This window comes from Aulonocara stuartgranti, assembly GCF_965226115.1.
Source record: "Aulonocara stuartgranti genome assembly, chromosome: 2".
Lineage (NCBI taxonomy): Eukaryota > Metazoa > Chordata > Actinopteri > Cichliformes > Cichlidae > Aulonocara > Aulonocara stuartgranti.
Window position 1 is genome coordinate 28807079 of NC_138940.1, and position 22533 is coordinate 28829611.

Here is a 22533-nt window from a genome sequence, read left to right on the forward strand (position 1 = left end):
AAACACGCAAAACCCAACTGCAACACCAGCTCACGCACAACTTTAACGCCCTTTTTTTCAACAACTACTGATACTTGTTGCATGGACGAGCGTTTCTCTAAAACCTCTGCTTAAGGACTTATTCCGGTGGGGTTATATATATATATATATATATATATATATATATATATATATATATATATATATATATATATATATATATATATGTATGTATGTATGTATGTATGTATGTGTGTGTGTGTGTGTGTGTGTGGACAATTCTCAAGCAGCGGTCTGAGAATTAGGAGGCTGCAAACTGCTGGATGGCAGCAAACTTCTCCTAAATTAACTTTCCATCTCTTTCGGCGGTGTCATTGATTAATGAGGACAGATAGGTGCGGCTGCTGACGAGGTACGGACCGATCTATCTAATTGAGGGGTGTCCCCTGCTCAATATTCAGGGAATCTCTCTGCCACTCAGCGGCTTAATGGGCCGCGTTAACAACATTGTGCACAGCTGCCAGGACGCCAGCGGGATACCGATGTTACCCCGGCTGCTCCAGTTTCGGCTAGGGCTCCTACACTCCTCGGTGGAAGCTGACGGGAAATCGATGTGTTTCCCTTGCTGCTGACTGGATCTATATGTGAGCAACCTTATTGGGAAATATCGTGGGCAGGAAACTTTGAGGTGGTCCAAGAGAAGGAGAGGGAGGGAGAGAAAAGATGCTGCCGATGAATATAATTTGATTTACATTCAGGGTTTAGTGAATAAAAGGCATTTGAACTAAGTTTAAACTGCCCCATCCAGATGCCGCTGTCACAAGCATGCTATCACAATCGGACTGATTGAAAAAACTGACATAGATCGATGGATCGATTGATGTGGTAACAAAACAATCATTCAGGTACCCACAACTGGCGTTTGGTCTTTGCTGGATTGCATCCCCTTGCAGGCATTTTCCATTCAGCCTCTGGCAAATGTCTCTGTTTACCCCTATTAGAGTGATAGCAAAATTCTGTCATATATTATGAATGATCTGGAGCAGAGGCTCCTTTACAAAATCCAAATATGCCTGGAGTAGATGTCGCTGCTGGAGAATGTGTAATTCTGTTTATTCATCCGGATACTGGACATATAAATCTAATACATTTTGAAGGTATGTGGCAATGCGTAGAAAAAAATGCTAGCCTGTCACCGTGCACACACACAGTTAACGTTTGGATTTACATTCTGCTTTTCAGCTACAAGAATTCTCCTCCTCCATGGGCCTGTTACTTTGACGATAAAAGACCAGGAGACAGCCTACAATGATGGTGAGTTACACAAAATGATTTTAAATGTGGCAAGGTGATGATACCAAATCTAAACTCCTGTCTGCATCCACCACCGCTGTCATGCATCAGCTACCAAGGTCGATAAATTTGTGGAAAAGCAAAGAAGAAAAGAGCAGAGAGCAGCAGATGAGAGAACTCATCATCTGATGACAATGTAATAAAATCAGGTTAGGGAAAACTCTCAGAAAAGTAATAAAGTAATAAAGATGATAAACAGTTCACAGTGGTTGTTTGGGCCTCTCTTCACTCTGATGCATGGAGGGGGTGGAAGCCAGATGCTGTAAGGGCAGGAGAAGGAGAATTAGTCTACGTGTGTAGATGCTCAGGATCTGTGTGTACTTTTGCATATTTGTGTATGTAGGTCAGCGGTTTCTTCTCATCGGTAAGTTCAAAATAACTGCCCACACAAACCAGGCAGAGGAGTCCTCACCCGATCAAACTCCGGTGACCTATGAGGAAAAAAAAAGATAACTAACATTACACGCAACAGTCATGCCCCTGTTCTCTCTCTCTCTCTCTCTCTCACTCACTCACTCACTCACTCACTCACACACACACACACACACACACACACACACACACACACACACACACACACACACACAAGCATATCCTGCACGAGCATTGGTTAATATTTAACCATGTCCTGATTTGAAAGGAAAACACGAGGAAGTAGGTAGATGTGCCAAAAAACAATAGAAAGAGCATCCATGAAGAGGAGTTGGAACAATAGAATGACAGGGAGGTGAGCGCAATAAGTAAATATGTGAAATTGAAAGAATCCCAGGCAGGTGGAGAAAAAGAGATGAAGAAGGTGGGTAGGAGGATAGAAAAATAGAAAATGAAAGAAAATCCTCTCACCCACGGTATCTATGTGGGAGCAAATATCAAGCTTTGTGTTGGCATTTTTCAGAACCCAGTGCCAGGCAGTCAGTCAGGTAGACAGGGCAGCCAGGGAGGCAGGCACTCCCACTCCTCCGTCACATCGCCTCACCTCCTGGGCTGCCCACACCGAGCCGTGGTGCAATCCCTCCCCATTAGCATACAGGTGTGCTCCCCTGATGGGCGGACCAGGATTAGAAGGTGGGTGATGACAGCTACTGAAGCCTGGATGTTACACAATCTGGCAGAGGAGACACGAGGGTGGGAGGGGTAGTGTAATGACACAGAGAAGAAAAAAAGCGGGTCCTGGTTATTTTGGAGCACAGGATCATAGTTTCATAGTTTTATTCGAGCATGTGGGAAAGTGTGTGTGTGTGTGAAGGGGGGCAATTTTTTATTATGATAAAAATTAGATGTGGCCTGGATGTGTTATATACACAGCCAGAGTTGATAATTAAATGGGAGAAGAGTGGAGGCCTGATCGTCTCGGGCAGAGTGACAGGCTGAATATTAGCCCATAGTCACACAGTGATGGGGAGAGAAGCTGAGAACATGATAGGAGGCTATTTGATAAATGTCATTTTTCTCTCAAAGTTTTTTTAAAGTGACATCAACAAGAGTATGCCTCCCTGACCTTTTTTTTTTTAAACATGTAGAGAGAATTTGGACTAATTGACACGCGTGACAAGCCAAATGGATCTAATGGGATTCTGGAAACTGCCTTTTGCCTTTTGGGGAAGACATCCAGCAACGTGTGTCTGTTTAAATACTTGACACCGTCACTCTGTGCTCCAGTCATCATAAACCTTGGCTCGCTTACTGAAATCTAACACAGCCCATGACAATACAATGCAGAAGATTACAGCACACCACCTGTTGCTACTCTGAAACAGTTATGCCCCCCCTTTTGAGAGGATTTCAGGAATGCCAGTGTGGAAGGCAGGCTCTGTGTTTAGCGGCGAGACTTTAAGATCACAAGTTTTCTTTTACTATGGGAGCTGACCTACTAAAGCTTTAGGCCCCAGTGATGTTTGAAAAACAATCTGCTCGCTCTCTCAGTCAGTGCAAGCATCCCTCCTTGTCATATTACCCCGCAGGCTGTGGAGCAGGAATGGCTGTGGTGTATCACGGAGAAAGAGAGCTGCGGCATCCAATAGCTGCTCCATCTTCATATCCGTCTGCTGCTGCCTCGTGAAGGTGGAAGGTGACAGAGAAACAATTACCAAAAACATCACACAGACACCCCCCCTCCCAACCCTGCCATGTGCCCCAGAGGTTGTGTGTGACTCACAGAGGACCCAGCTTGTTTGTTTGATGCTTATGACAAAAGAGCTGACCCCTGACCTTTCAGCTCCGGATGAGTCACCGGCAGCACACTGAAAGTCGGGGCTTCCCCACACTGTGCAGCATTCACAGCAACGGGTAACATTTAAAGGTTGCTACAAAACGCTTTCTTGTGCCATAATCCGTGGGTGACCCCAGCATGCTGACAGGACCGATGGATACAAAAAAACAGGTCAGCTCAGTATTCATCATCCACAGCGAAGAGGTTCTGTTTGATGAAACATTATAGACTCGAGAAGCTTGTGTACATTAGTTTTTCTGATCAAAATAATAATAATTAGTGACTTCTGATTCGACTGCTTGGAAAAAAATTTATTCAAAGTCATATTGAATTGACAAAAGGCACCTGTTGTGCTGTTATTGACTGTTGTGAGATCTGATCCAAATAACCTTACCACAAACTGTACCTGAGATAACAACTGAAGGTAGTTGCTGAGGTTAGCATCTAGACTGCAAATACTTTTTCCTTTCCAGTGTTGGAAATTAAGTAAATACATATGATTTCAAAGTTAAGTTTTTTGTATAAACAGTGCACTTTTTACCATGCACTCTATTTTTTTTTAAAAATGGCAAAACCTTTATTCATTTTTGCTCATTAATACGTTTAAAATACACCCATCCTCTTCAGTCACTTTATGCCATGCAGTTTGCAGAGAAAGAAACCAGGCAGAAACCAAATTTATTTCAAGTTTACATCACACACACTGGGTTAAAACTCCTCATTCTGGCTGATTAACTGAGCTGGCTGGAAGTGCTGCTCACAGTGCTGACGTCTTCACATGGGCAGAGAGACAGACAGGAAGAGACGGGGAGTGAGGGAGGCAGAAAGATGTGGCCTCAGCGTCCAGACTGAAAAGCAACTGATTTGTTTTCTTTAGTGAAGATGTTTGGGCGTGACTCGTGGCACACGTACTCACAGCAGACAGAAAACAGAGTTGTTTTCATTCCACTAAAAGTCTTCGGCTTTTTGTCAGGAGTCTAAACTTTGCTTTAGTCCGCAGTCTGACAGGGCTCTTCCCGGCCACATCTGTTTCTGTGGAGGAGACGCTTTATGCAGTGTGGGTTTAATATTGCATCAGACGGCCACACCGTCATCCCGCTCACTTCTTGGACCTTCACATTTATTGAGAAAATGGCAAAAAAGGGGAGACGGTTTGGTTTTTATCTTCTCCTTTCCGGAACCAAGAGCTAAAAACACATTGCCTGAGCTACTGAAAATTTGGTAAACTTACCCTGAAATCACACCCGTCTCTCAAAGGATGACCTCTCTAAACCCATTGTCATGCAAACAGTTAAAGCACACACACACACACAAACCTTTAAGTTATTCTCCAGAGTTTATTTGAGTTTTTGAGTCAGATCAGAAGTTGCCAAGACAAATAGTCTCCTTGAGTCCGATGGCCAAAGCTGTTTCCAATAACTTGCTGTGAAGTGAAAATGACAGTCTGAGAGAGAAAGAGAGAGAGTGAGGGAGACGCAGACACATCCGCTCAGGTGAGAGTTATTTGTTTTTTGTGTCGGAGCAGAAGTGAAGTGAATGAGTGGAGAGGGTGAGAGGCAGGGAGATAAATGAGTGAAGAGAGATACAGGAGCAGAGGAAGTGATGGAAAAGAAGAGCCAGAAAGCAACAGAGAGTGAAAGCGACTGTTAGTGGGTTGTTGACAGGTGAGCCTGAGGGCAGGCATGACGGGCTGATTCAGGTAAAGCCCCTCTCCCTCCCCCTTCCCACCTTAACCCCAGCCCTCCCTCCCCCCTCCCATCTATCCCCAGCTGGAGACTGCCGATGTGGGATAGCCTACAGGGCTGGGGAGACAGGTCTCCATCAGAAAGCCCCGCAACTCTTTGCAATCACACAATAATCATTTAACTCAGAGTGCCGTGTGTCAACAGGCATGACGGCTGACGAGGCAGACAGACAAGACGACAAACAACAATAACTGCAGCGGCCGTTGCAGAGAAAAACAAATGAGAAAATAGAAAGAGGGGCAAATGAATAAATGAATATCTGTCAGAAGCATTTGGCTTACGGGACAATGGTTTTTTCAGAAGTCTATGCTCGAGGGCCAAATGTCACTTTGGGTCACTTAGACTGAAGATTCAACAGCACATCTTGTAAACTCAAATCCCGCTGCAGCCGGAGAAGAACACATCTTATGTGATACGTAATTACCGGTAATCTAATTTACACTAATGCTTTAAATTATCCATTACAAATTAAGAGGGTCAGAGTTGTCTCCACTTCTCTTTATGAAAGGCCTTGAAAAAGACTGGCGGTGCGGGTTAATGGCGCAACTGGATTAAGGAGACTAGATTCATACATAATGCAAGCATTTACCTTAATGGGAGAAACGTGACTAGTGAGCCGTGTTTACATTAAAGGAGGGTGAGAGTTCAGCCGAGCTGAGGGAATATTTTTCTGCCTACGCTGGCGGCAGACAGTGTAATGAATTTTTATAAAGCGCACTGCAAATAAAACTAAAGACACACAAAGGAGATTGCATGTTGATGGTTGTCGGGCAATGCTGACAAGGAGAAATGGGTGAGGACGCTGTTGAAACTTGTAGCGGTGCACAGTCTGGAAAGAAAACATCCAGTAGCCTGACGCTGAACTCCAGATCTTAAAAACAAAACAAAACAAAAAACTTACCCACAACATCGTGGAACAATGGACTTCAATTGAACCTGGGCTTTCACGTGTATAAAGAGGAGCGATCAAACAGGAAGTGAAAAGTTTGAAATAGTTTTATTGCCACAAGAACTGCGACAAAGACAAACACGCTCCGTTATTTGTCCTGCAATCCGAACACACAAACGCACGTGGCACATCGAACGCAACCTCGTTTACACAGGCGTGATCGTGTCCAAGGGCCGACACGACTACATGTATCCACAAGTGTGTCGACAGCACACACCCAGCATATAGTCTGACATTCTCCTGGCCACAATACACCACACAATTAAAATAAATCTTGTACGAGGGCCACATGGTGCTGCCTTTCTTTCTTTTTTTTTCTAACAAGGGAACAACTCCATAGCAACACCAGAGAAATGTTTACTTATGAATATATTTGGATTTGCACTGTCGGAAACATAAACAGGCTTAGTGTCATAATTTAGTTAGGAACAGGAGTTGTCTTTGTATTGACTTAAAGAGTCAAAGAAAAGAAAATAACGTGAGCTGGAAAGTCATGAACTTCCATTTTTCTCGCAGTGGGATTGTGACAGTGTGTGTTCTCATTACGAGCACACCGACAGCCCTCCGTGGGTCTCACTCTCTGAGTTTCTCTCTCCCCCATCTATCTCTGCATTCCCAGACAGCTTTAGCAGTTCAAACCCTCGCACTGCGGCATTGTCACACACTACACTGGTTGCCATGGAGAAATAGTCCTCCTGGTCTCCAAGGTACCCGAGTCTATTGTCTTTGGCTTCTTTATTTAGATGAAAACATGATTTGTTGGAAGGGATCTACTTGTTTTTTCACTGCTTCTCTTTGCTGCTTTCCCTTTCTTCTTCTTCCTCCTCACGCGCATCAGTGTAACGTTGCATGATGTGCATTGTTTCATCCTTCTCCTTTCCAGGAGTTTGACTACGCGCATGTGTGCGTCAAGCTCGTCTGATGTTTTGTAGCAATTAATTTCAGTGTGTCTGCATGTCAGCGCCCCAGGAGGGGGGCTGTATAAAAGTTTTCCCCATTGCCACAGCTCTTGCCAGGGCTTATAATTGCCTTCTATTACCAGGGCTGGGTGTCACAGTGCCTGCCTGTCTGTCACCAAGAGACTCTCAACTAACGACAGATGATGAGGCAAAGGAGTTGGAGTTTTCTTACTGCCGCTCTTTTTGGCAGAAGAGATAATACAGGATATATATATATTAGGCCAGCGGTTCTCAAAGCAGGGGCCAGGGACTCTCAGAGGTCTGCAAAGCGATTTGGTGTAAATGATCAAATTGGGCTATGATGTTTTAAGTGCAGATAAACACACGTGGACCAATTTATAGCAACAACTTGAGCGTACTGCATCCATTATATTTAGCTCCACAAAAAACCTTATACAGCGGTGTCACATCATGTCATGCCATGAATGCAAATAGCTTTGGCAATGGCAATGAGAACTACAAAGGGCATTAAATATATGTTCGTAACTGGTTCTTCTTAGAGAGAAACTCACTCTTAGAAATCTGCAGACCACAAAACACAGAAGACAGAACCACTGGATTATGAAGTAAGCAAGAAAGTGTGATATGTGTATGCTCCTGGTTGTTGTGTTATGCAAATATATCACCCACAGTGATTTCTGAGATTTTGCTGCTGCAAAAGTTGATTTGGAAACACTTATGTAAAAGCCATGCAGTCAAAAACAACAAGCTTAAGTTTAAAGCAAAAAAAAGAAAGAAAGAAAAAAGAGTTAAGTGATTCTAATGTGGCTTTAAAAGCAGCTGTGAGAGCTTACAAACACTTACAATCAGCCAGCTTTAACCTTTGACCCTGTTTATTTGCATGTTTCCAGCTCCACTCGCAGCTGTCACCAAGCTGCTACTTCTGTGCTTGCTTGCAGTGCAGCTGAAAACCAAACAGGAAGTGACATCACATCCGTTGCTCCGTGAGTGGAGCAAGCGGCTGATGGGTGGAAAGAGGAAGTAGACTGTGTTTCGTTCTCATTCAGTGGCTGTGGCTCAGACGTCCCAGACTCTGTGGTCTTGTTTAAGGGCAGCCAGACAAATAAAAATATCTAATTTAAGTCACTTATCTGCTCAGTCACATAAAGTTTCCCTTTTACTCTCAGATGGCGGTCTTAAAACACCACATATAACATTTTTTATAAACATTCAAATCTCCTGAGAAAGACTTTCTTGAGCTGTGACTCACTCATTTCTGGTACTTGCTTTCTTGCATGTTTTATAAATTACTGACCTTAACTCAGTGTGTTTCCCTCGTCTAACTCAGCCATTCTGTTTTATCACAAACTCAATGAGCAATATTTGCTTTAACTATGAAGTTGACACTTTTAAACCAAAGTTTTTTCAGAAAGTGGAAGTAATTTGGATGGAAGTGTGTGTTTTCCTAATTCTCTTCTGAATCTACTGAATGTAACTCTTAAACGGAACCTGTTAGTTTACTAATACTCCTACTTTATGTTTTCTCTTTTTTTTTTTTCTTCTTTTTTTTTTGTCATGCATGGTGATGCAAAGGTGGAAGGAGAGGTTTCGGAAACTGTGACGCGGTGCTTCGTCAGCGCAGGGTGCAAACCAGGGTAGGTTACTGTTGTGTGCTGTTGTGGGAGAAGCGTGCAGCGGCTTGTTGTTCTTGCACGAAGGCTAAGTGCTGAGTGAAGTGGGTGCAGGTGAACATGCTAAGACAAGCCAAGTCAGTGTTTGTCTTGCCTTGCTGACATGTATCACGTTTGCACACCTACTGTTTTTTTTCTTTATCAGTTTCTCGTATCTTTCTGTGCTGAAGGATTTAAGCTTCTACTAAGGGGAAAAAAACCCAAACAGCTAAGAGTAATAAATCTGGATCATATTATAAATAGACTTGGTCTTTTTAATAATTTCAGATAAGGCATGGATGACTCCCTTTCAATCTCTGAATCCTGTAAGTTTTTGCAAGTGTCTGCCCACCTAAACCTGAACAATCCTCTCTCTAGATTGAGCAGTATTTCATCATCGATTTGTTGCTTTGATGATGATGGTGATGATGATGATGATGACGGTGGTGACGATTATGCGCTGATGATGATAGTCTGACTGGGCTAGGATAGAGCCACAAATAGGCACAAATTGTTTTTAAAAGCTGCCTTCATTTCTCATTTTCGGAATGGGGAACCAGAGAAAAATGAGTCAGAGCAGATGTGGTGAGCTGCTGAGACAGCAGACGCTGATCTGGGATCAGTTCTACATAATGGTTTTATAGGGAAACAGAGTCTATCAGGGTTAAATGAAAAAAAAAATGGTCCAAAATTTGAGTTCTGCTAAAGGTTGGTGTGTAAAGTGCTAAAAAAAAAAATTAGAAAAGGAGATGACCGACTGTGAGAAGAAAAAATAAACCAGGAGTTCTACAGTACAGGCTGTTGGGAAAAATGTCCACATGGACACACACACGCACGATATCACTCATGAGTGAACGAGCCAGCAGGAACAAGGGGAAGCAAGTGGAAGTGAGGGGAGAAGGAGGGGAGGACTGTGGGAAGAGAGGCAGGAGGGAAAGAAGGTCTGGAGTGAGTCCAGGGGAACTCCAGACTTCTGTTACCCAACATTCTCTCTCAACAGTGGCTGGGAGACTGCTGCTGCTGCTGGTAGAGAGACACAAGGCCCAGAAAGTGCGCAGCCACACACACATTCAAAATTCACATAAAACCCTTATTCCTGGATACACACATATGCTGCCGTGGCTGTGTCACCATAGTAACACAGTGACCCCGGCCTTACAGTTGCACTCCCGAGCCTGATCTCCTGCAGGGTTCTGAGGACGGGGTGGAGTAAATCTGTCTATTTTTAGCTGGCTCACTTTTTTTTGTGCTGGTGACAATAAGACTTTCTCCAAAGTCCGGTTTACTTTACATCAGGCTATCCAAGTTCCATGTACATCCACATGGTGTGAATTAGGGATGAATGTGGGAAAATGAGAAAATGAAGAGAAGGCAGGAAGTACTAACAGGGGGGGAAAAAAGAAAGGCAATAGATGTAAACTAGCAGACTGAAACTATTAAGACTATTATGTGTTCATATAGTCTTTCAAACAATCTTGATTCTACAATGTGAACAGACCAGCAGTGTACTCTGAGTGTATTTATGTGTGTGTGTGTATGCGGCGAAACACACCCCCACATGAACGCAGACCAGACTTTGACCAACATGACTCGGCAGCATTTGGGTAATTGCCCCACAGTTGGCTTCTGCTTCCAGCTACACTGAGCTAGCAGAAGCGGAGTGTAACTTTAGCTGGACTGAAACCCACTCTGGCCCTGGCCGCGGTCCAAGTCCGCCGGTCTGTTTGTTCAACCCGCCTCATCACAGCCGCACTGATTCTAACTGAATGCCAGCGCACGGAGGTGGGTTAAGCCGAGGCCTCACAATACCCTTGACACAAAGGGTGGAGAGGAGAGCTGCTCCAGATAATGGGGCTGATATTGATACTGCTCTTTCTTTGCTGATACAGTCCAGGAAGTGATCTGAATATCTTCAGCAGTGTCACGCCGGTGCAATTTTAACGTTATTTTTTCCCCTTAGTTTGTTTTTTTTCCCCTTCTTCTTTTTTTGTTTTTTTTCCATGTCATGTATTTGTAATTGGTCCCTCTTCTCTTTCACTTTGCATTTTCCATTCAGCGCCCATTTCTTAGTTCTCCTTTCCTGTGGTGTCAAATCATGAGCCACAAGGTTAAAATAGCCCATCGTATGCTATTTTTACGCTGACTTATGATGCCAGATTTGACCGATTTTGACGTGGCTGTCATTTCACTTCCTTAAATTCAGCAACTGGTCTTAGGCACATGACCTGACCCCAGTCATGATACATATCTATGGAATGTGTTGTCTTTGATACGAACAGACTTCACTTCTTGTGTTTTTGTCTGTCTTTGGCACACTTTCATGGCTAAGCCGTTAAAATGATCAGTGACATCACATCTACGTCAAAACTATGGTCGGTCAGTCTCTTTTCTGGCTAGACGTCAGCCATGTGACCGTCATGGTCAGTTGTGTCTTAGTGGCTAACTGTCCTGACTTCACTAGCTCCTCTCTAATCCTACAGCTTGTTAATTGGTTTAGGCTGTTTCCTTTGTGGCAGACTGCGTCACAAAGTAAACGTAACCTCAGCCCAGACATAAGTATATTAACATGGTTAAGTAAAAATAGCTACGGGTGGCTAAATAAAACTTCGATGTATGTGGAAGTGAGTATTTTGGGCACCTGTGATCTTGTTATTGGCGTTAAATTTAGCTCTGTGGTCCTCAGTGAGGAGTGGAAACAGTGACAGGGACCTGTTTTGCCACAACACACTTCCTGTGCACTGTGAGTAGTGAGTAAACCACAACCCAGTGACGCAACGTTCGGAAAAAAAAACAAAAAAAAACAGAGCGAGCAAAAGAAAAAAAAGAAAGTAACAAAGAAGAGAGGAAAATCAGTAATCAGGAAGTTGTGGCTTCATTTGAAAAAGGAAAATTGTTGACTGAACTGTAAATGGATACTGTAAGTGAACTTGTGTGAATTTCCTGTGTGCGGACTTTCCCCTTTCAGATAACACAATGATAAGGTGAGCATAGACCTGAGTATAGGGCTGCTATTATTGCTGTTGCTAATGTGCGTGACTGAAGAGTCATATAGTCATATATACACAGGCATATATACACAGGCATATATACACAGGCATACTGGCCTTTTATTTCTCCTTTATATTTTCGAACTCTTGAGCCGTTGTAGCTCTTCTCACTTCCTGTGGGCTATTCTTTGTGACCTGAGCTACAAACGCAGCACAAAGCCTTTGCAGGACCACAAAAAAGGGACTTTGTACTATAGACTCAAGCGTGCTGCAGCTTTTCCTGATAATGTATGATAGTGGAGTCTCATATTAGGAGGCAGTCTTCTGAAAATACCCCGTTCCTATAAAGTGCTTATTTACACGAGTGAATTTATAAGAAAACACTGAGCAAATGTTGCCTATTGTTATGTGATTATGACATTTATATCCATGACCACGAGCTGCTAGTCAGAGGAAATGTGAAATGACTGCATGCGAAGATATTTTTGGTTCATTTGTGTCAGTTACCCTAAAAAAGCATAAATGAAGATGCACACTTTTTTCAGTTTGTGTGGGAGTTGGAACAGTGTAAGCTCGGGAGTATATGTGTGTGTGTGGTTGTTTGTGTGTGTATATTTATGAGTGTGACATAGAGTGTTGGAAAGAGGCAAATTTATAGCGTGAATTTTCTCTCACTCTCTCAAACAACACTGAAAGTCATGAATCATCTCTGCTGCACAGAGCTAACCACAGGAAGTACCCATGGAACACACACACTCATATATACATGCACCACTCAGTATACAAAGCACAACCAAATACAGTGAGAATGATCTACTGGAACAAACTACAGGCCAGAAATAACCCATAAACACAGACCCATAAACTCTGAATAGCTCAAGAGTATCAATTCGTCAAGTTTGTTTCCAGGGATTTCTTCATATCGATTACAAGTCTCAACAACACAAAGCAAGATTTTTCTTTTAAACGGGCACCAAATCTTGTAGATCAATAAGCTTTTGTCGAGACCTCATCACAACATCTCGGCCGTTTCCTGCAAAAGACAAGGTTTCCATGGTGACCCCTACACACTTGGGAAGTACAGTATGAAAGAAATAGGAAAGTGTGTGTGTGTAGCTTGTGGGAGACAGGGAGAAAGAAAGCCAGTGCCAAGCCTTGACCCCTGAAGTCTCTCTTTTTGTGTATGCTTGTTTGGTACACTGCAATATAACAGAATAGTGGCTCATTATTCCTGCTGTATGAGCCTGGTCCTTGGAGGAGCAGTACAGGCTAGAGATGGCACGATACCACTTTTTTATGTCCGATACCGATACCGATATCATAAATTTGGATATCTGCCGATACCGATATGAATCCGATATAGTGTTTTTTAATCAACAAAACTGTTTTTAAAATATCTTTCTGCATTTTGTATAAGTTCATACTCAAGTTTAAAACAACAACTACACTAAAGCTATTCTGTTATACCTGTATGCAAAAAAAAAAATATTTCATAGTTCAGCAATACTGATCAATCTAATAAACTTAAACCTACACCATCCTCCCTATTCTGGTATTTTAAAGAGTACTTAGCATAAATATTAAGCAACCTAACTAATAGGGTTCCAACTCCCAGCAACAACAAAAATAAATAAATAAAAAATAGGGACCCACCCCTCACGCTCCGATATCCGATCCAGTAATTTAGGTCAGTATCGGACCGATACCGATACGTAATATCGGATCGGTCCATCTCTAGTACAGGCACACGAATGGACGCCGTACAAATCACGTTGAGCACCATCATTTTGCCTTTCTGTTTCTGTTGGTATCAGTCAGGAGCCTTGGGAGCTGAAAAATGAACCAGAGAAGGAAGAGCAAGGAATGCAGTTCCCCAACTGACCACATGAGGCTGGCTGCACATGTCAGTAGCCAACTTTACAGCAGAAATAAACATGTTTACAGCCAGCTACACAAATAGTTTGGTCTATAAAGCATGTAAAGCATGACCCACCTATCTGCATTTTATTAAGGCTTAGCATGACAGGCTGTACTGACAGGTGGGTGTATCTGCTACCTATTGGCTAATCTTTATCTTAGCTATTTCCTGCACTAGACCTGTTGACCATGTTTTAAGATTTTGATTACTTAGGAAGCATTTTTATAAATATTAGGTAATCTAATACTAAAAGTAGGAAATCTGTGCTCTGGTTTGTTAGGGGACATTCTAGTATTTTAGTTGTAAGCTAATTAGCAGGAGCGGTAGTTGGCACTGTGGCCTCATAGCAAGAAGATCTTAGCCTGTTCTCTTCATGTCTGCATGGGTTCTCCATGCAGTTAGTGGGGTTAGTTTAACAGTTAAATGGGCTGTTAGTGTGAGTGGGGGTATGAATGGTTGTCTGTCTAGCCCTGCGGCAGACTGGTGAACGGTGCAGGGTATACCTGTAATTCTGATTAGGATAAGCAGAAAAAACAGATCGATTAGCATATGTTTGTGTCAATGTGATACAGTAACACAGTCTATTACTGCAGTTTGCTACCATTAATAAATAACTTAGATCTCCACCTTCTTCGCAAAATCACAAGTATTGGTGGCCCAAATGCAAAAAGTTAGAGCTAAAAGAGGTTTGCAAACCAATGGGTGAAGTCAGCGTTGTTGCATCTTCACTGGTTAGAATATAGTGAAAGATGGAGTTGTGAAGCACTTACAGAGAGTAGATGCTCCTGTCTTGTTGCCAGTTGATGCCATTATTTTGATCCCTCAGATGCAGCCACAGGGCTGGCATGCTTGGTTGTCCAGGTGATGGCTACCGTGCAGACAGAGGGCCTGACCGGTCTTGGCCCACTCTGTTACACCAACTGTGCCAACTTACCGTCAACTGGACACTAAACGGCAGCGACACATATGCCGCCTTTCTCTGCTTTAGACCGTGGGCACATGTTTTCCAATCTGAGAAAAGATAACCTAAAAAAGGTGCGGAGCCACTTGAAATCAGGAGATCTGAAATCAGATTTGCCACCCTCAGATCTAACCACATCAGTTAAAAGCGCGTTGAATTATCTGACCCGGCATCAGCGGTGTGGGGGGGAGACTTTGTTGCTGGTGGGCTATAAGCAACGCAGAGAAGAGATTTGCAGAGACAGCCCATAACAGCTCCCTTGGAACCAATGACTCAGATATGCAGATGTGTTTACTTCCCTTCTGTTTCCCACCTCAACCAGCACACAAAAGGCAGGGGGAATGAAAGTGCCTGATAATGTCTTTAAGTGTTGCATTTATATATTTATATACGTTATAAAGAACTCATTTTTTGCTAAAACTTAGACAAGCACTTCAAATGGGCTCTTTGCCTCTTCCCTCTATTCCCTCCCTCCCTTCTGAGGGTATTCATCTTTTGTCTAATGCGTAGCGCTGCTCTCTGTTAGTTTCTTTCTGACACCATGCCAGCAGAGTCATCTGCAAAGGGACTCATGTAGGGATTAAAAACCATCAACAGATCCCCTTTAACAGAGCAGCAGAAAAAAAATGGTTGAAAAAATGCAAAAAAATAAATAAATAAATAAATATAAAAACTCCAGACAGTTTTGAGAAAACTTGCAGAAAGAGAATGCAGATTGTCACCTGACCCTGAGGCAAAGCAGCCCTAAATATAATAAAGAGAAGACAACAGAAGAAGACGAGGCGACACGACACGGGTAATGTGTTTTCTCTGCTGGTGTCGTCTGGCAGATCTGGGATGATTGAGTGCTGATGCCTGCCTGGGCTGCTTCAGAGAAGATCGTCTACCCCCCCCTCAGCTCATGCACACACGTGCACAGCCTCTCTGATGACACACACTGACACATGTGCGCACACACACGCACGCACACACAGATTTCTGTTGTCGAAGTGACAAAAACATCAAGGCGTATTAACTGTCATCATCTCAGCATCTCTTCATCTCTCTTTTTGGTCCAGGGAATATTTCAAGGTAACACATTATTATTGTAGTGTGTGTGTCTGTGTAGGAGCGCGTGTTGTTGTTTTTTTTCTTTTATAGTGGATGTGTGTCTTAATTAGAACGGGGTTTAGTGAATTAGGCCAGGATGTGTAATAGACTCAAATTTGCATAATCTCTGTTGAATAAATCCGAGTGACAAACATGCAAGCACAAAATCATACCTACTTACTGTACGGTGTGACTTCACTTGGAAAAAAAAGTGTTTATGACAGTAATCTATAGTCTTTGCTTACAGAATCTGCGTATTAATCTCTGTGCATTTCTATAATCGCCCTGTATTGTGAAATAACAGCAGCAGATACAGACAAACAGGTGCTGGCTACAGAGGAAGTTGATTGGCTTGATTCCACAATCCATTTTCCCAAGGCTTCCACACCCCTGCAGCTGTCCTCAAGAATATGAGAACTGTATGTGCGCACGAGCTCGTGTGTACGTGGGTGTGTACATGTGTGTCGTTGAAGTGCATGTTTGCGGTTATGACAAATTCACTCCTCGTGGCTTGCCAATAAGCAAGACAATGATCTTTATTGACAAAGAAAAATGAAATGCCGGACCTAATTCTGCGCCCACAAATGAAAGTGAAAAATTTTCAGTCCCGAGACCGATTTATCAGGACTGATTTTTTTTTTTACATTTTCTCAAAGTTTTAAAAAGTCTGACCTGCTTGAGAATGAGCTTCCTGATGTTCAAAGCAAAGTCATATTACAGGTTTGCGGGGCTTTTGGCTGTTTTGCATGGCAGAATGTTTTGAACTGAGCGGTGACAGCCTCAGCCCGACTGAAGAGTCTACTTCAACTCACCTCATTTCTATTGGAAAACACTTCCACTCTCTCTCCCTCTGCCTCCCTTTCTCTCTCTATCCCTCTCCCTCACCGTCTTCTCTCTGAAGCTGCAGATCACTTGAAAAAGAAAGGGGAAGGAACATGAATAAAAACTGAAGGCACTTCTCTTAGATATGTCTCTTGATGCTCTTCAGATCTTTAAGGCTTCATCACAGGGAAATGCAGGGTTACTCCAAGAAACTGAAGGACTGTGACTTCCTAATCTACTGTACAAGACCTGAATTTGAGAACTCATCTTTATAGCAGTTTCTCCTTTTCCTCTCACGCAATTTTGATCTCTAGTGTTTAGTTTTTATTTATTGATGGGCAGGTAGAGGTGCGGCATCCTTCAATCAGTACTTTTTCGCTTTTTCTTTTGGTCGAAAAGGAGAAAACCAGGGACCATATAGTCAAAAGAAAGCCTGTTTGTCCTTGATCAGTTCACACTCTACTGCCTCTAAAAAGAAAGGAAAGATTTAAGGAAATAAACTTTAGATTTCTATTTTTTTTCGCTTTCACATACCATAATTAATCTATTTTCTTCAAATGGAAATAAAAATAACTGTGTTTTAATAGGCTGGAGAAACAGTTGCAAGCACTCCGTTTTATTTAAAGGTTCAAGATCTGTAAGAGGACATTTGTTAAAGCTGCCCTCCTGATGAACATTTACAGAGATTGCTTTAAAGGAGTTGGAGCCAAACCCGTGTCTGCACTAAGTCCTATCTCCTCCATCCAGAGCAGGTCAGACGTAATGACTGATGTTCCAGACATAATGAAAACATCCTTGCAAAGTGAATCTGATTGGATATCAGCTATCAGTCATCGTTTAGCAACAGCGGTGCACATGAGCTGCCAGCCGAGTCCTTTTCTCTCTCCCGGTGTGTTTAAGCAGGAGTTCACAATGAAGTGCAGCAGTTTTTACCTCTCCAATGTAAACTGTGTGTGCATCAGATAGAGACATTTTAAAATCTAGGGGAAAAAATCCTCCCAATTTTATTCAGTAAAGGCTACTTTCCATTTAAACGATAGTACGGAAAGTTACCTTTTTCTTTCATTTATCTCTTCAATGAATAACATCATCAGTTTTGGAGACTTTACAGAACACATGGTAGGGCTGTTTATTACAGTTAAATATTTAGCTACACCACCACAGTTATTTTTCCCATGACGATCTTAGAAAAAAACTAAACCAAGGTATCATTTACTCAGCTCTTCTCCTTAAATAGTGTCCAATTTAATGTGCTGAGCTGAAGAGAAGCAGGACTTTAGTCAAGGCTTGTGCCAGTAGGGATGTTAGTATTAAATTAAATGTTACTTGGTCTGAGTCTCCTGTTCTTTACAATAAACAGCCACACTGTTCAGACCCTGTAAGATCATGGGAAACAGCGTCCCCTTTTGGAGAGCAACAGCACTGCTTTAAGGAGCGGCCCCCATTAAAGTGATTTGTGACCTTGCACTCAATTACTGTATATGTATTATGTCCTGCAGTCCGAAACATGAAGTTTAACTTTGTATGATTGTATTCTAGTTTCTTGATTGTCACATTTTTTGAGAGTGGACTATGTGCCCCGCTCTTAATTGTCCCTTCCTTTCCTCAAAATATTATACAACACCCCAGTGAAGACAGCTGAGACTGAGCTTTCTATTGTTCCTCTCATCTCTTGTCGCCGCCGCAGCTCCTCAGTCTCCTTTACACTCCCTGGGCATCGCATAGCCAACAGATTAATTAGACGAGTGATAGCAATGTTCTCTCTTAGTGCTGGCCCACTGAGTTTTGTTTTTCTTTTTCACTTCTTGTAAGCCTCTAATTTCTCTCTTTACATTAATGGAGCTTACTCGGTGTGCTGACCCATGGGAGAGGAAAATTAAGTCTCTTTTTCCCTCTAAGGAGGGGGGGGGGCTGCAGTTTATTCCAGAACTAGTTTGTTTCATGCATTTGGAGAGGAAACATATTTTACCAGAGTATTATGTAGGATCGTAGACATCCTGAATTTAAAAACAAACAAACAAACAAACAAAAAAACGGATATATCAACCATCTATAAGAACAAGCGTATTGTATTTTGTGAAAGCGGGCTCTGTTTTAATGCTCCTCCATTCAATGTCTGTCAACCCTCTCTGGACAAGGGTCCTGGTTGGTTGCCTTGGAAACGAGCATATGACTATTCTGAGAGTGAGAGACGAAGCGAGTGTAGTAAAGGTAAGTCACTCAAGGACCCTCTGGTCAACCTGATAAAGTGTGATGAAAATCAAAGGCCACAACTCAGCAACGCCTGCGATTCAGCAGAGAAAGAAGAGGGCGAGAGAGGGGAATAAAAAGTTGTTTTCTTTCCTGAAAGATTTGAAAAGAAGCGAGCACAATGGAGCAAATATCGCACCGCTTTGAGAAACATGTCTTATAAAGTGTAGGAATCAATAGGAAAAGATCTTCTTTTTCATCCCATGTACGAACACAGTCAGCGCAGTCATGTGTGACCGACTCTCTGTCACTCATTTTCCTATGCACATTTCTTACATACGTCTCTGCACAATATGTGCATTCATTACACGTGTTTGGAGTTCAAGCCACCCTCTTTACACTAAACCGTTATGTATGAGTCCAGGTGTCGAGCTCCAATGCTTTTTATTCATGTTCTTTGAGGAGGCTGTCAGGCATAATTACGACAACATGCTTCTAACCAGCATGCTTGGAGAGCCTCTGTTTCCCAGCCCCCTCCTCCTCACACTTCGCTCTCTGCTTGAATTTGCTGCTGCTAATGCACATGTTAGTATGTATCACAAAGCACATGTAAGTGGATGGTAACAGTGACTACAGTGCTGTGGTTTTAGTTAAGGCAACACAAAGCAGGAAACTGTTACGTGTTGCACTTGTTAACGCCTCACATCTTATTTAATGAACAGCAGTGCAAGGATTTAATAGCATAAAACCCATCTGAGAACTTGTTGCAGCTCTCCTACTATGCCTCGTGTATGAGTAAGATAAAGTGAATCAAGGTTGCGATGGAAAAATAGAGCAAGAATAAAAAGCAGGATGAAAGAAAGGATACTGTATTACTTTTGTCATAGTAGCCATTCCTGCTGCATGTCATGGAGTTATACACATGCGTATACAAAGCTGCCATGAGGTCAGCGTTTGCTTTCCGCCTTTTGTCTTCATCTTCCTTCTACTCTTGTGATCCAAGGTGACAGTGCAGGGCCAGGGTGAAGAGGGAGAGCGAGCAAGTGCAGTGCAAGGGCAGAGAAACTGGCCTGGGCAGCTTGGATTGGGAAATGTGGGCCTGTTGGTGACAGCTCAGTATCTAGATGGGGGGCCGATAGAGCCACTCCAGAGGGCATAATTCAATCGCAACTTAACCATGATAAAGACAGAGAGACAGAGTTGGGGAAATAAACCGAGAGAGAGTTGGAGGCAGAAGAGTAGAGAGCAGATAGAGTCATGAGTAGAAAGAATCAGATTACCATGCTTTTAAATGGGAGGGCTCGATGACACTCATCCAACCTGATTTAAACGACAGAAGCGTAAGGAATGAATTCTTCAGCTTGTCTGTCCCCTGACCCTGCCGGCGAGCGATGAGAGCGCGAGAGGGGAGCAAAAGAATCGCTCATGCTTGGAGTGAGATGGTGCCTAATCGTCCAGAGGCCGGGACTGAGTAACTGTGACTGGATGCATCCACCGCGGACGACGGGCAGGGACGATCTGAAAAGCTAAAAAGTCCTAATCAGGTTTTTTACGCAAATGGGCGGCCTGCACGCGGACCGCTCGGGGCTATGTGTGATGAGGCCGTCAGCCGCTAGTGGTCCACAGACATGACACAAGTCATTTCACCTCAGCTCCGCTCAGCTCATGCACATTCACAGGATGCTAATCGTTCCCTGCTTTCCCCGGCTGATGCTGTCTGTGTGAATGTAGCAAGTCTGTGTAGCTGGTTGGCTGGATTGAGGGCTTTTAGTCTTCTTATCTGAAATTACATATATTTTTTCCCATTTCACCCTCAGTTCCAGACGCTCTTTGCTTTTGGGCTGTCTATTTTTACCTGTCTTCAACAATCAGGTATCAAATACTGGTGAGAAACAGTTTTGCCTCTACAGTAAGAGCCCCTGTGATTATAGTTGAAGGGCCAGGATATTTTCCTTCAAGGTGTGTGGTGTGTGCGTTTGCCTGAGTTTATGTCAGTGTGCGTGTGTGTGCGTGCGTTTATGCCTGCACATGTTTGTCTTAGACTATTGATCTGGCCAGCACACAGCAGGCATTAAATGAGAAGAGGCTGTGGCCGACAGATAAAGAGGGAAAGAGTGATGGGTGGCAATAAAAGAAGGGGATCTGTAGGCAGGGAGAAAAAAATCACCTTTTTTGAATTAAAAAAAGCTTTAAAGATATAACTTTGAATTGTTTTCTCTTTATTTCTTTTTTTCTTTGCAGTTTTCCACGTTCCTGGATTCTCACTGTGGTTCCTGCATCAAGCTCAGTCACACCTGCACAAAGTTACGAGCCGTGGACAATGATATGGTACATGACAAAAACAGTTTCTTATAAATCCTTCATACTCTGTACAAGCACACAAAATGTGTACCCCTCAACAAACACATAATAAATGTGCTCTTATAAATCAATTTGGCTCCACGATACAACCGGATCTTGGGAAGTGGCTCGGAAATATCAAAACAACCTTGGGGACTTTGGGTTCACTATGAATGTTGTGTGCCTTCGCTATGTGTGCTCTTTATATCTGCTCTTTATTCAATCAATCTGCTCCCTACTCTTTCATCCATTAATTTGGCCTCTCTCTCTCTCTCCATCCATTATTTCTGTCATTGTGCTGTTTGTCCTGTTCAGTGGGCATCATAAAGCAGTCAGGAAGACTAACTTGCATGTGATGCTCGCAGAGCAGGCAGTGGAAATGTCACAGTATTTCAGGTACCAAGGCTTATTAACGAGGTCTGTCTAATATGAGGGGACAGGAAATGAGCAGGTTCTCCTTAACTGCTATTGTAAAGATGATAGATGTGTGATTGCACTTAGAAATGCATGGAAAACATGCATGCATGGAGAAACCTATAGCTGGGGTTCTCAAACTTAGCAAACAGCCTCTAAAACCAGAAAAAATTAACTCAAACCCAAACTCTGTATGTTCACATGAAAAGAGAGACATGTTTGTCAGTTGTTTGCAGCTTATTCATACAATGTACTTCACTCACGGGAGGTCAAGAGCACCATCTGTGCATGTTCAATTCTTAATTAGATTCACAACAACTGAATAATGTATTTGTGCGACCAAAATAGATTTGAGGTGGGGAATACCTGAGATTAATATAGGAGTCTGTTTTTGACACATTTCCTCATTGACATCTTCGAAGTCGTCGTGTTTTTTCTTTTCTGTTTCAGGCACAGCTTGTCCCGTGTCAAGCCAATTAGTCGATCTCATTAACCAATGCTGTCAACCAGAAGACTGCGGTTTGAGTCCTGTTTGTGAGCTCTGTTTTTTGCATTCTCTTTTTTCTCCCCTCACAGTTTACTTTATATTCACATTCTGTTTGGTTAGCTATAGGCATCAAATATACTTGGTTCGTTTTAATGAAATATCACAGTTTGGGTAAAGCTTCAAAACTCCCACCGACAAATGATGGCCAAGCAAAGATATGTGGCCATTTTCCAGTGGTCCGGTTCATTTAACTCAAAGGTTTGCATGATATTAAAGTGATTTTCCCCACAAAATGTATTCCCTCTCTCATGCACACCCTGTCTTATTGTGGATTTAGCTATGATAGCTAATGACCGGAGTGTGTTTACACTGGAGTAACCCTGTTGTGGCTGCTGCTGTTCACCCATTGACTTCTCATTGGCACTCACACAGTATCTTTTTGGCGTTAACATGCACTTTAGTCCAACAGAGTTCAATAGAAGCTTCTTTACATCTGAAATATGTAGCTGTGACAAGTTTGT

General features: G+C 42.7%; 1 protein-coding gene across 1 annotated transcript; it reads left to right on the forward strand.

Moving 5' to 3' along the window:
* Nucleotides 1–256: 256 nt before the first annotated feature.
* LOC309716044 (uncharacterized protein) lies at nt 257–22248 on the forward strand. Its single transcript, XM_082549613.1, has 5 exons — nt 257–1136; nt 1222–1293; nt 8728–8789; nt 21013–21099; nt 21976–22248. The coding sequence occupies exons 1-5, from the start codon at nt 1049–1051 to the stop codon at nt 22003–22005; spliced, it is 339 nt and encodes a 112-aa protein (XP_082405739.1). The 5' UTR covers nt 257–1048; the 3' UTR covers nt 22006–22248.
* Nucleotides 22249–22533: the final 285 nt, after the last annotated feature.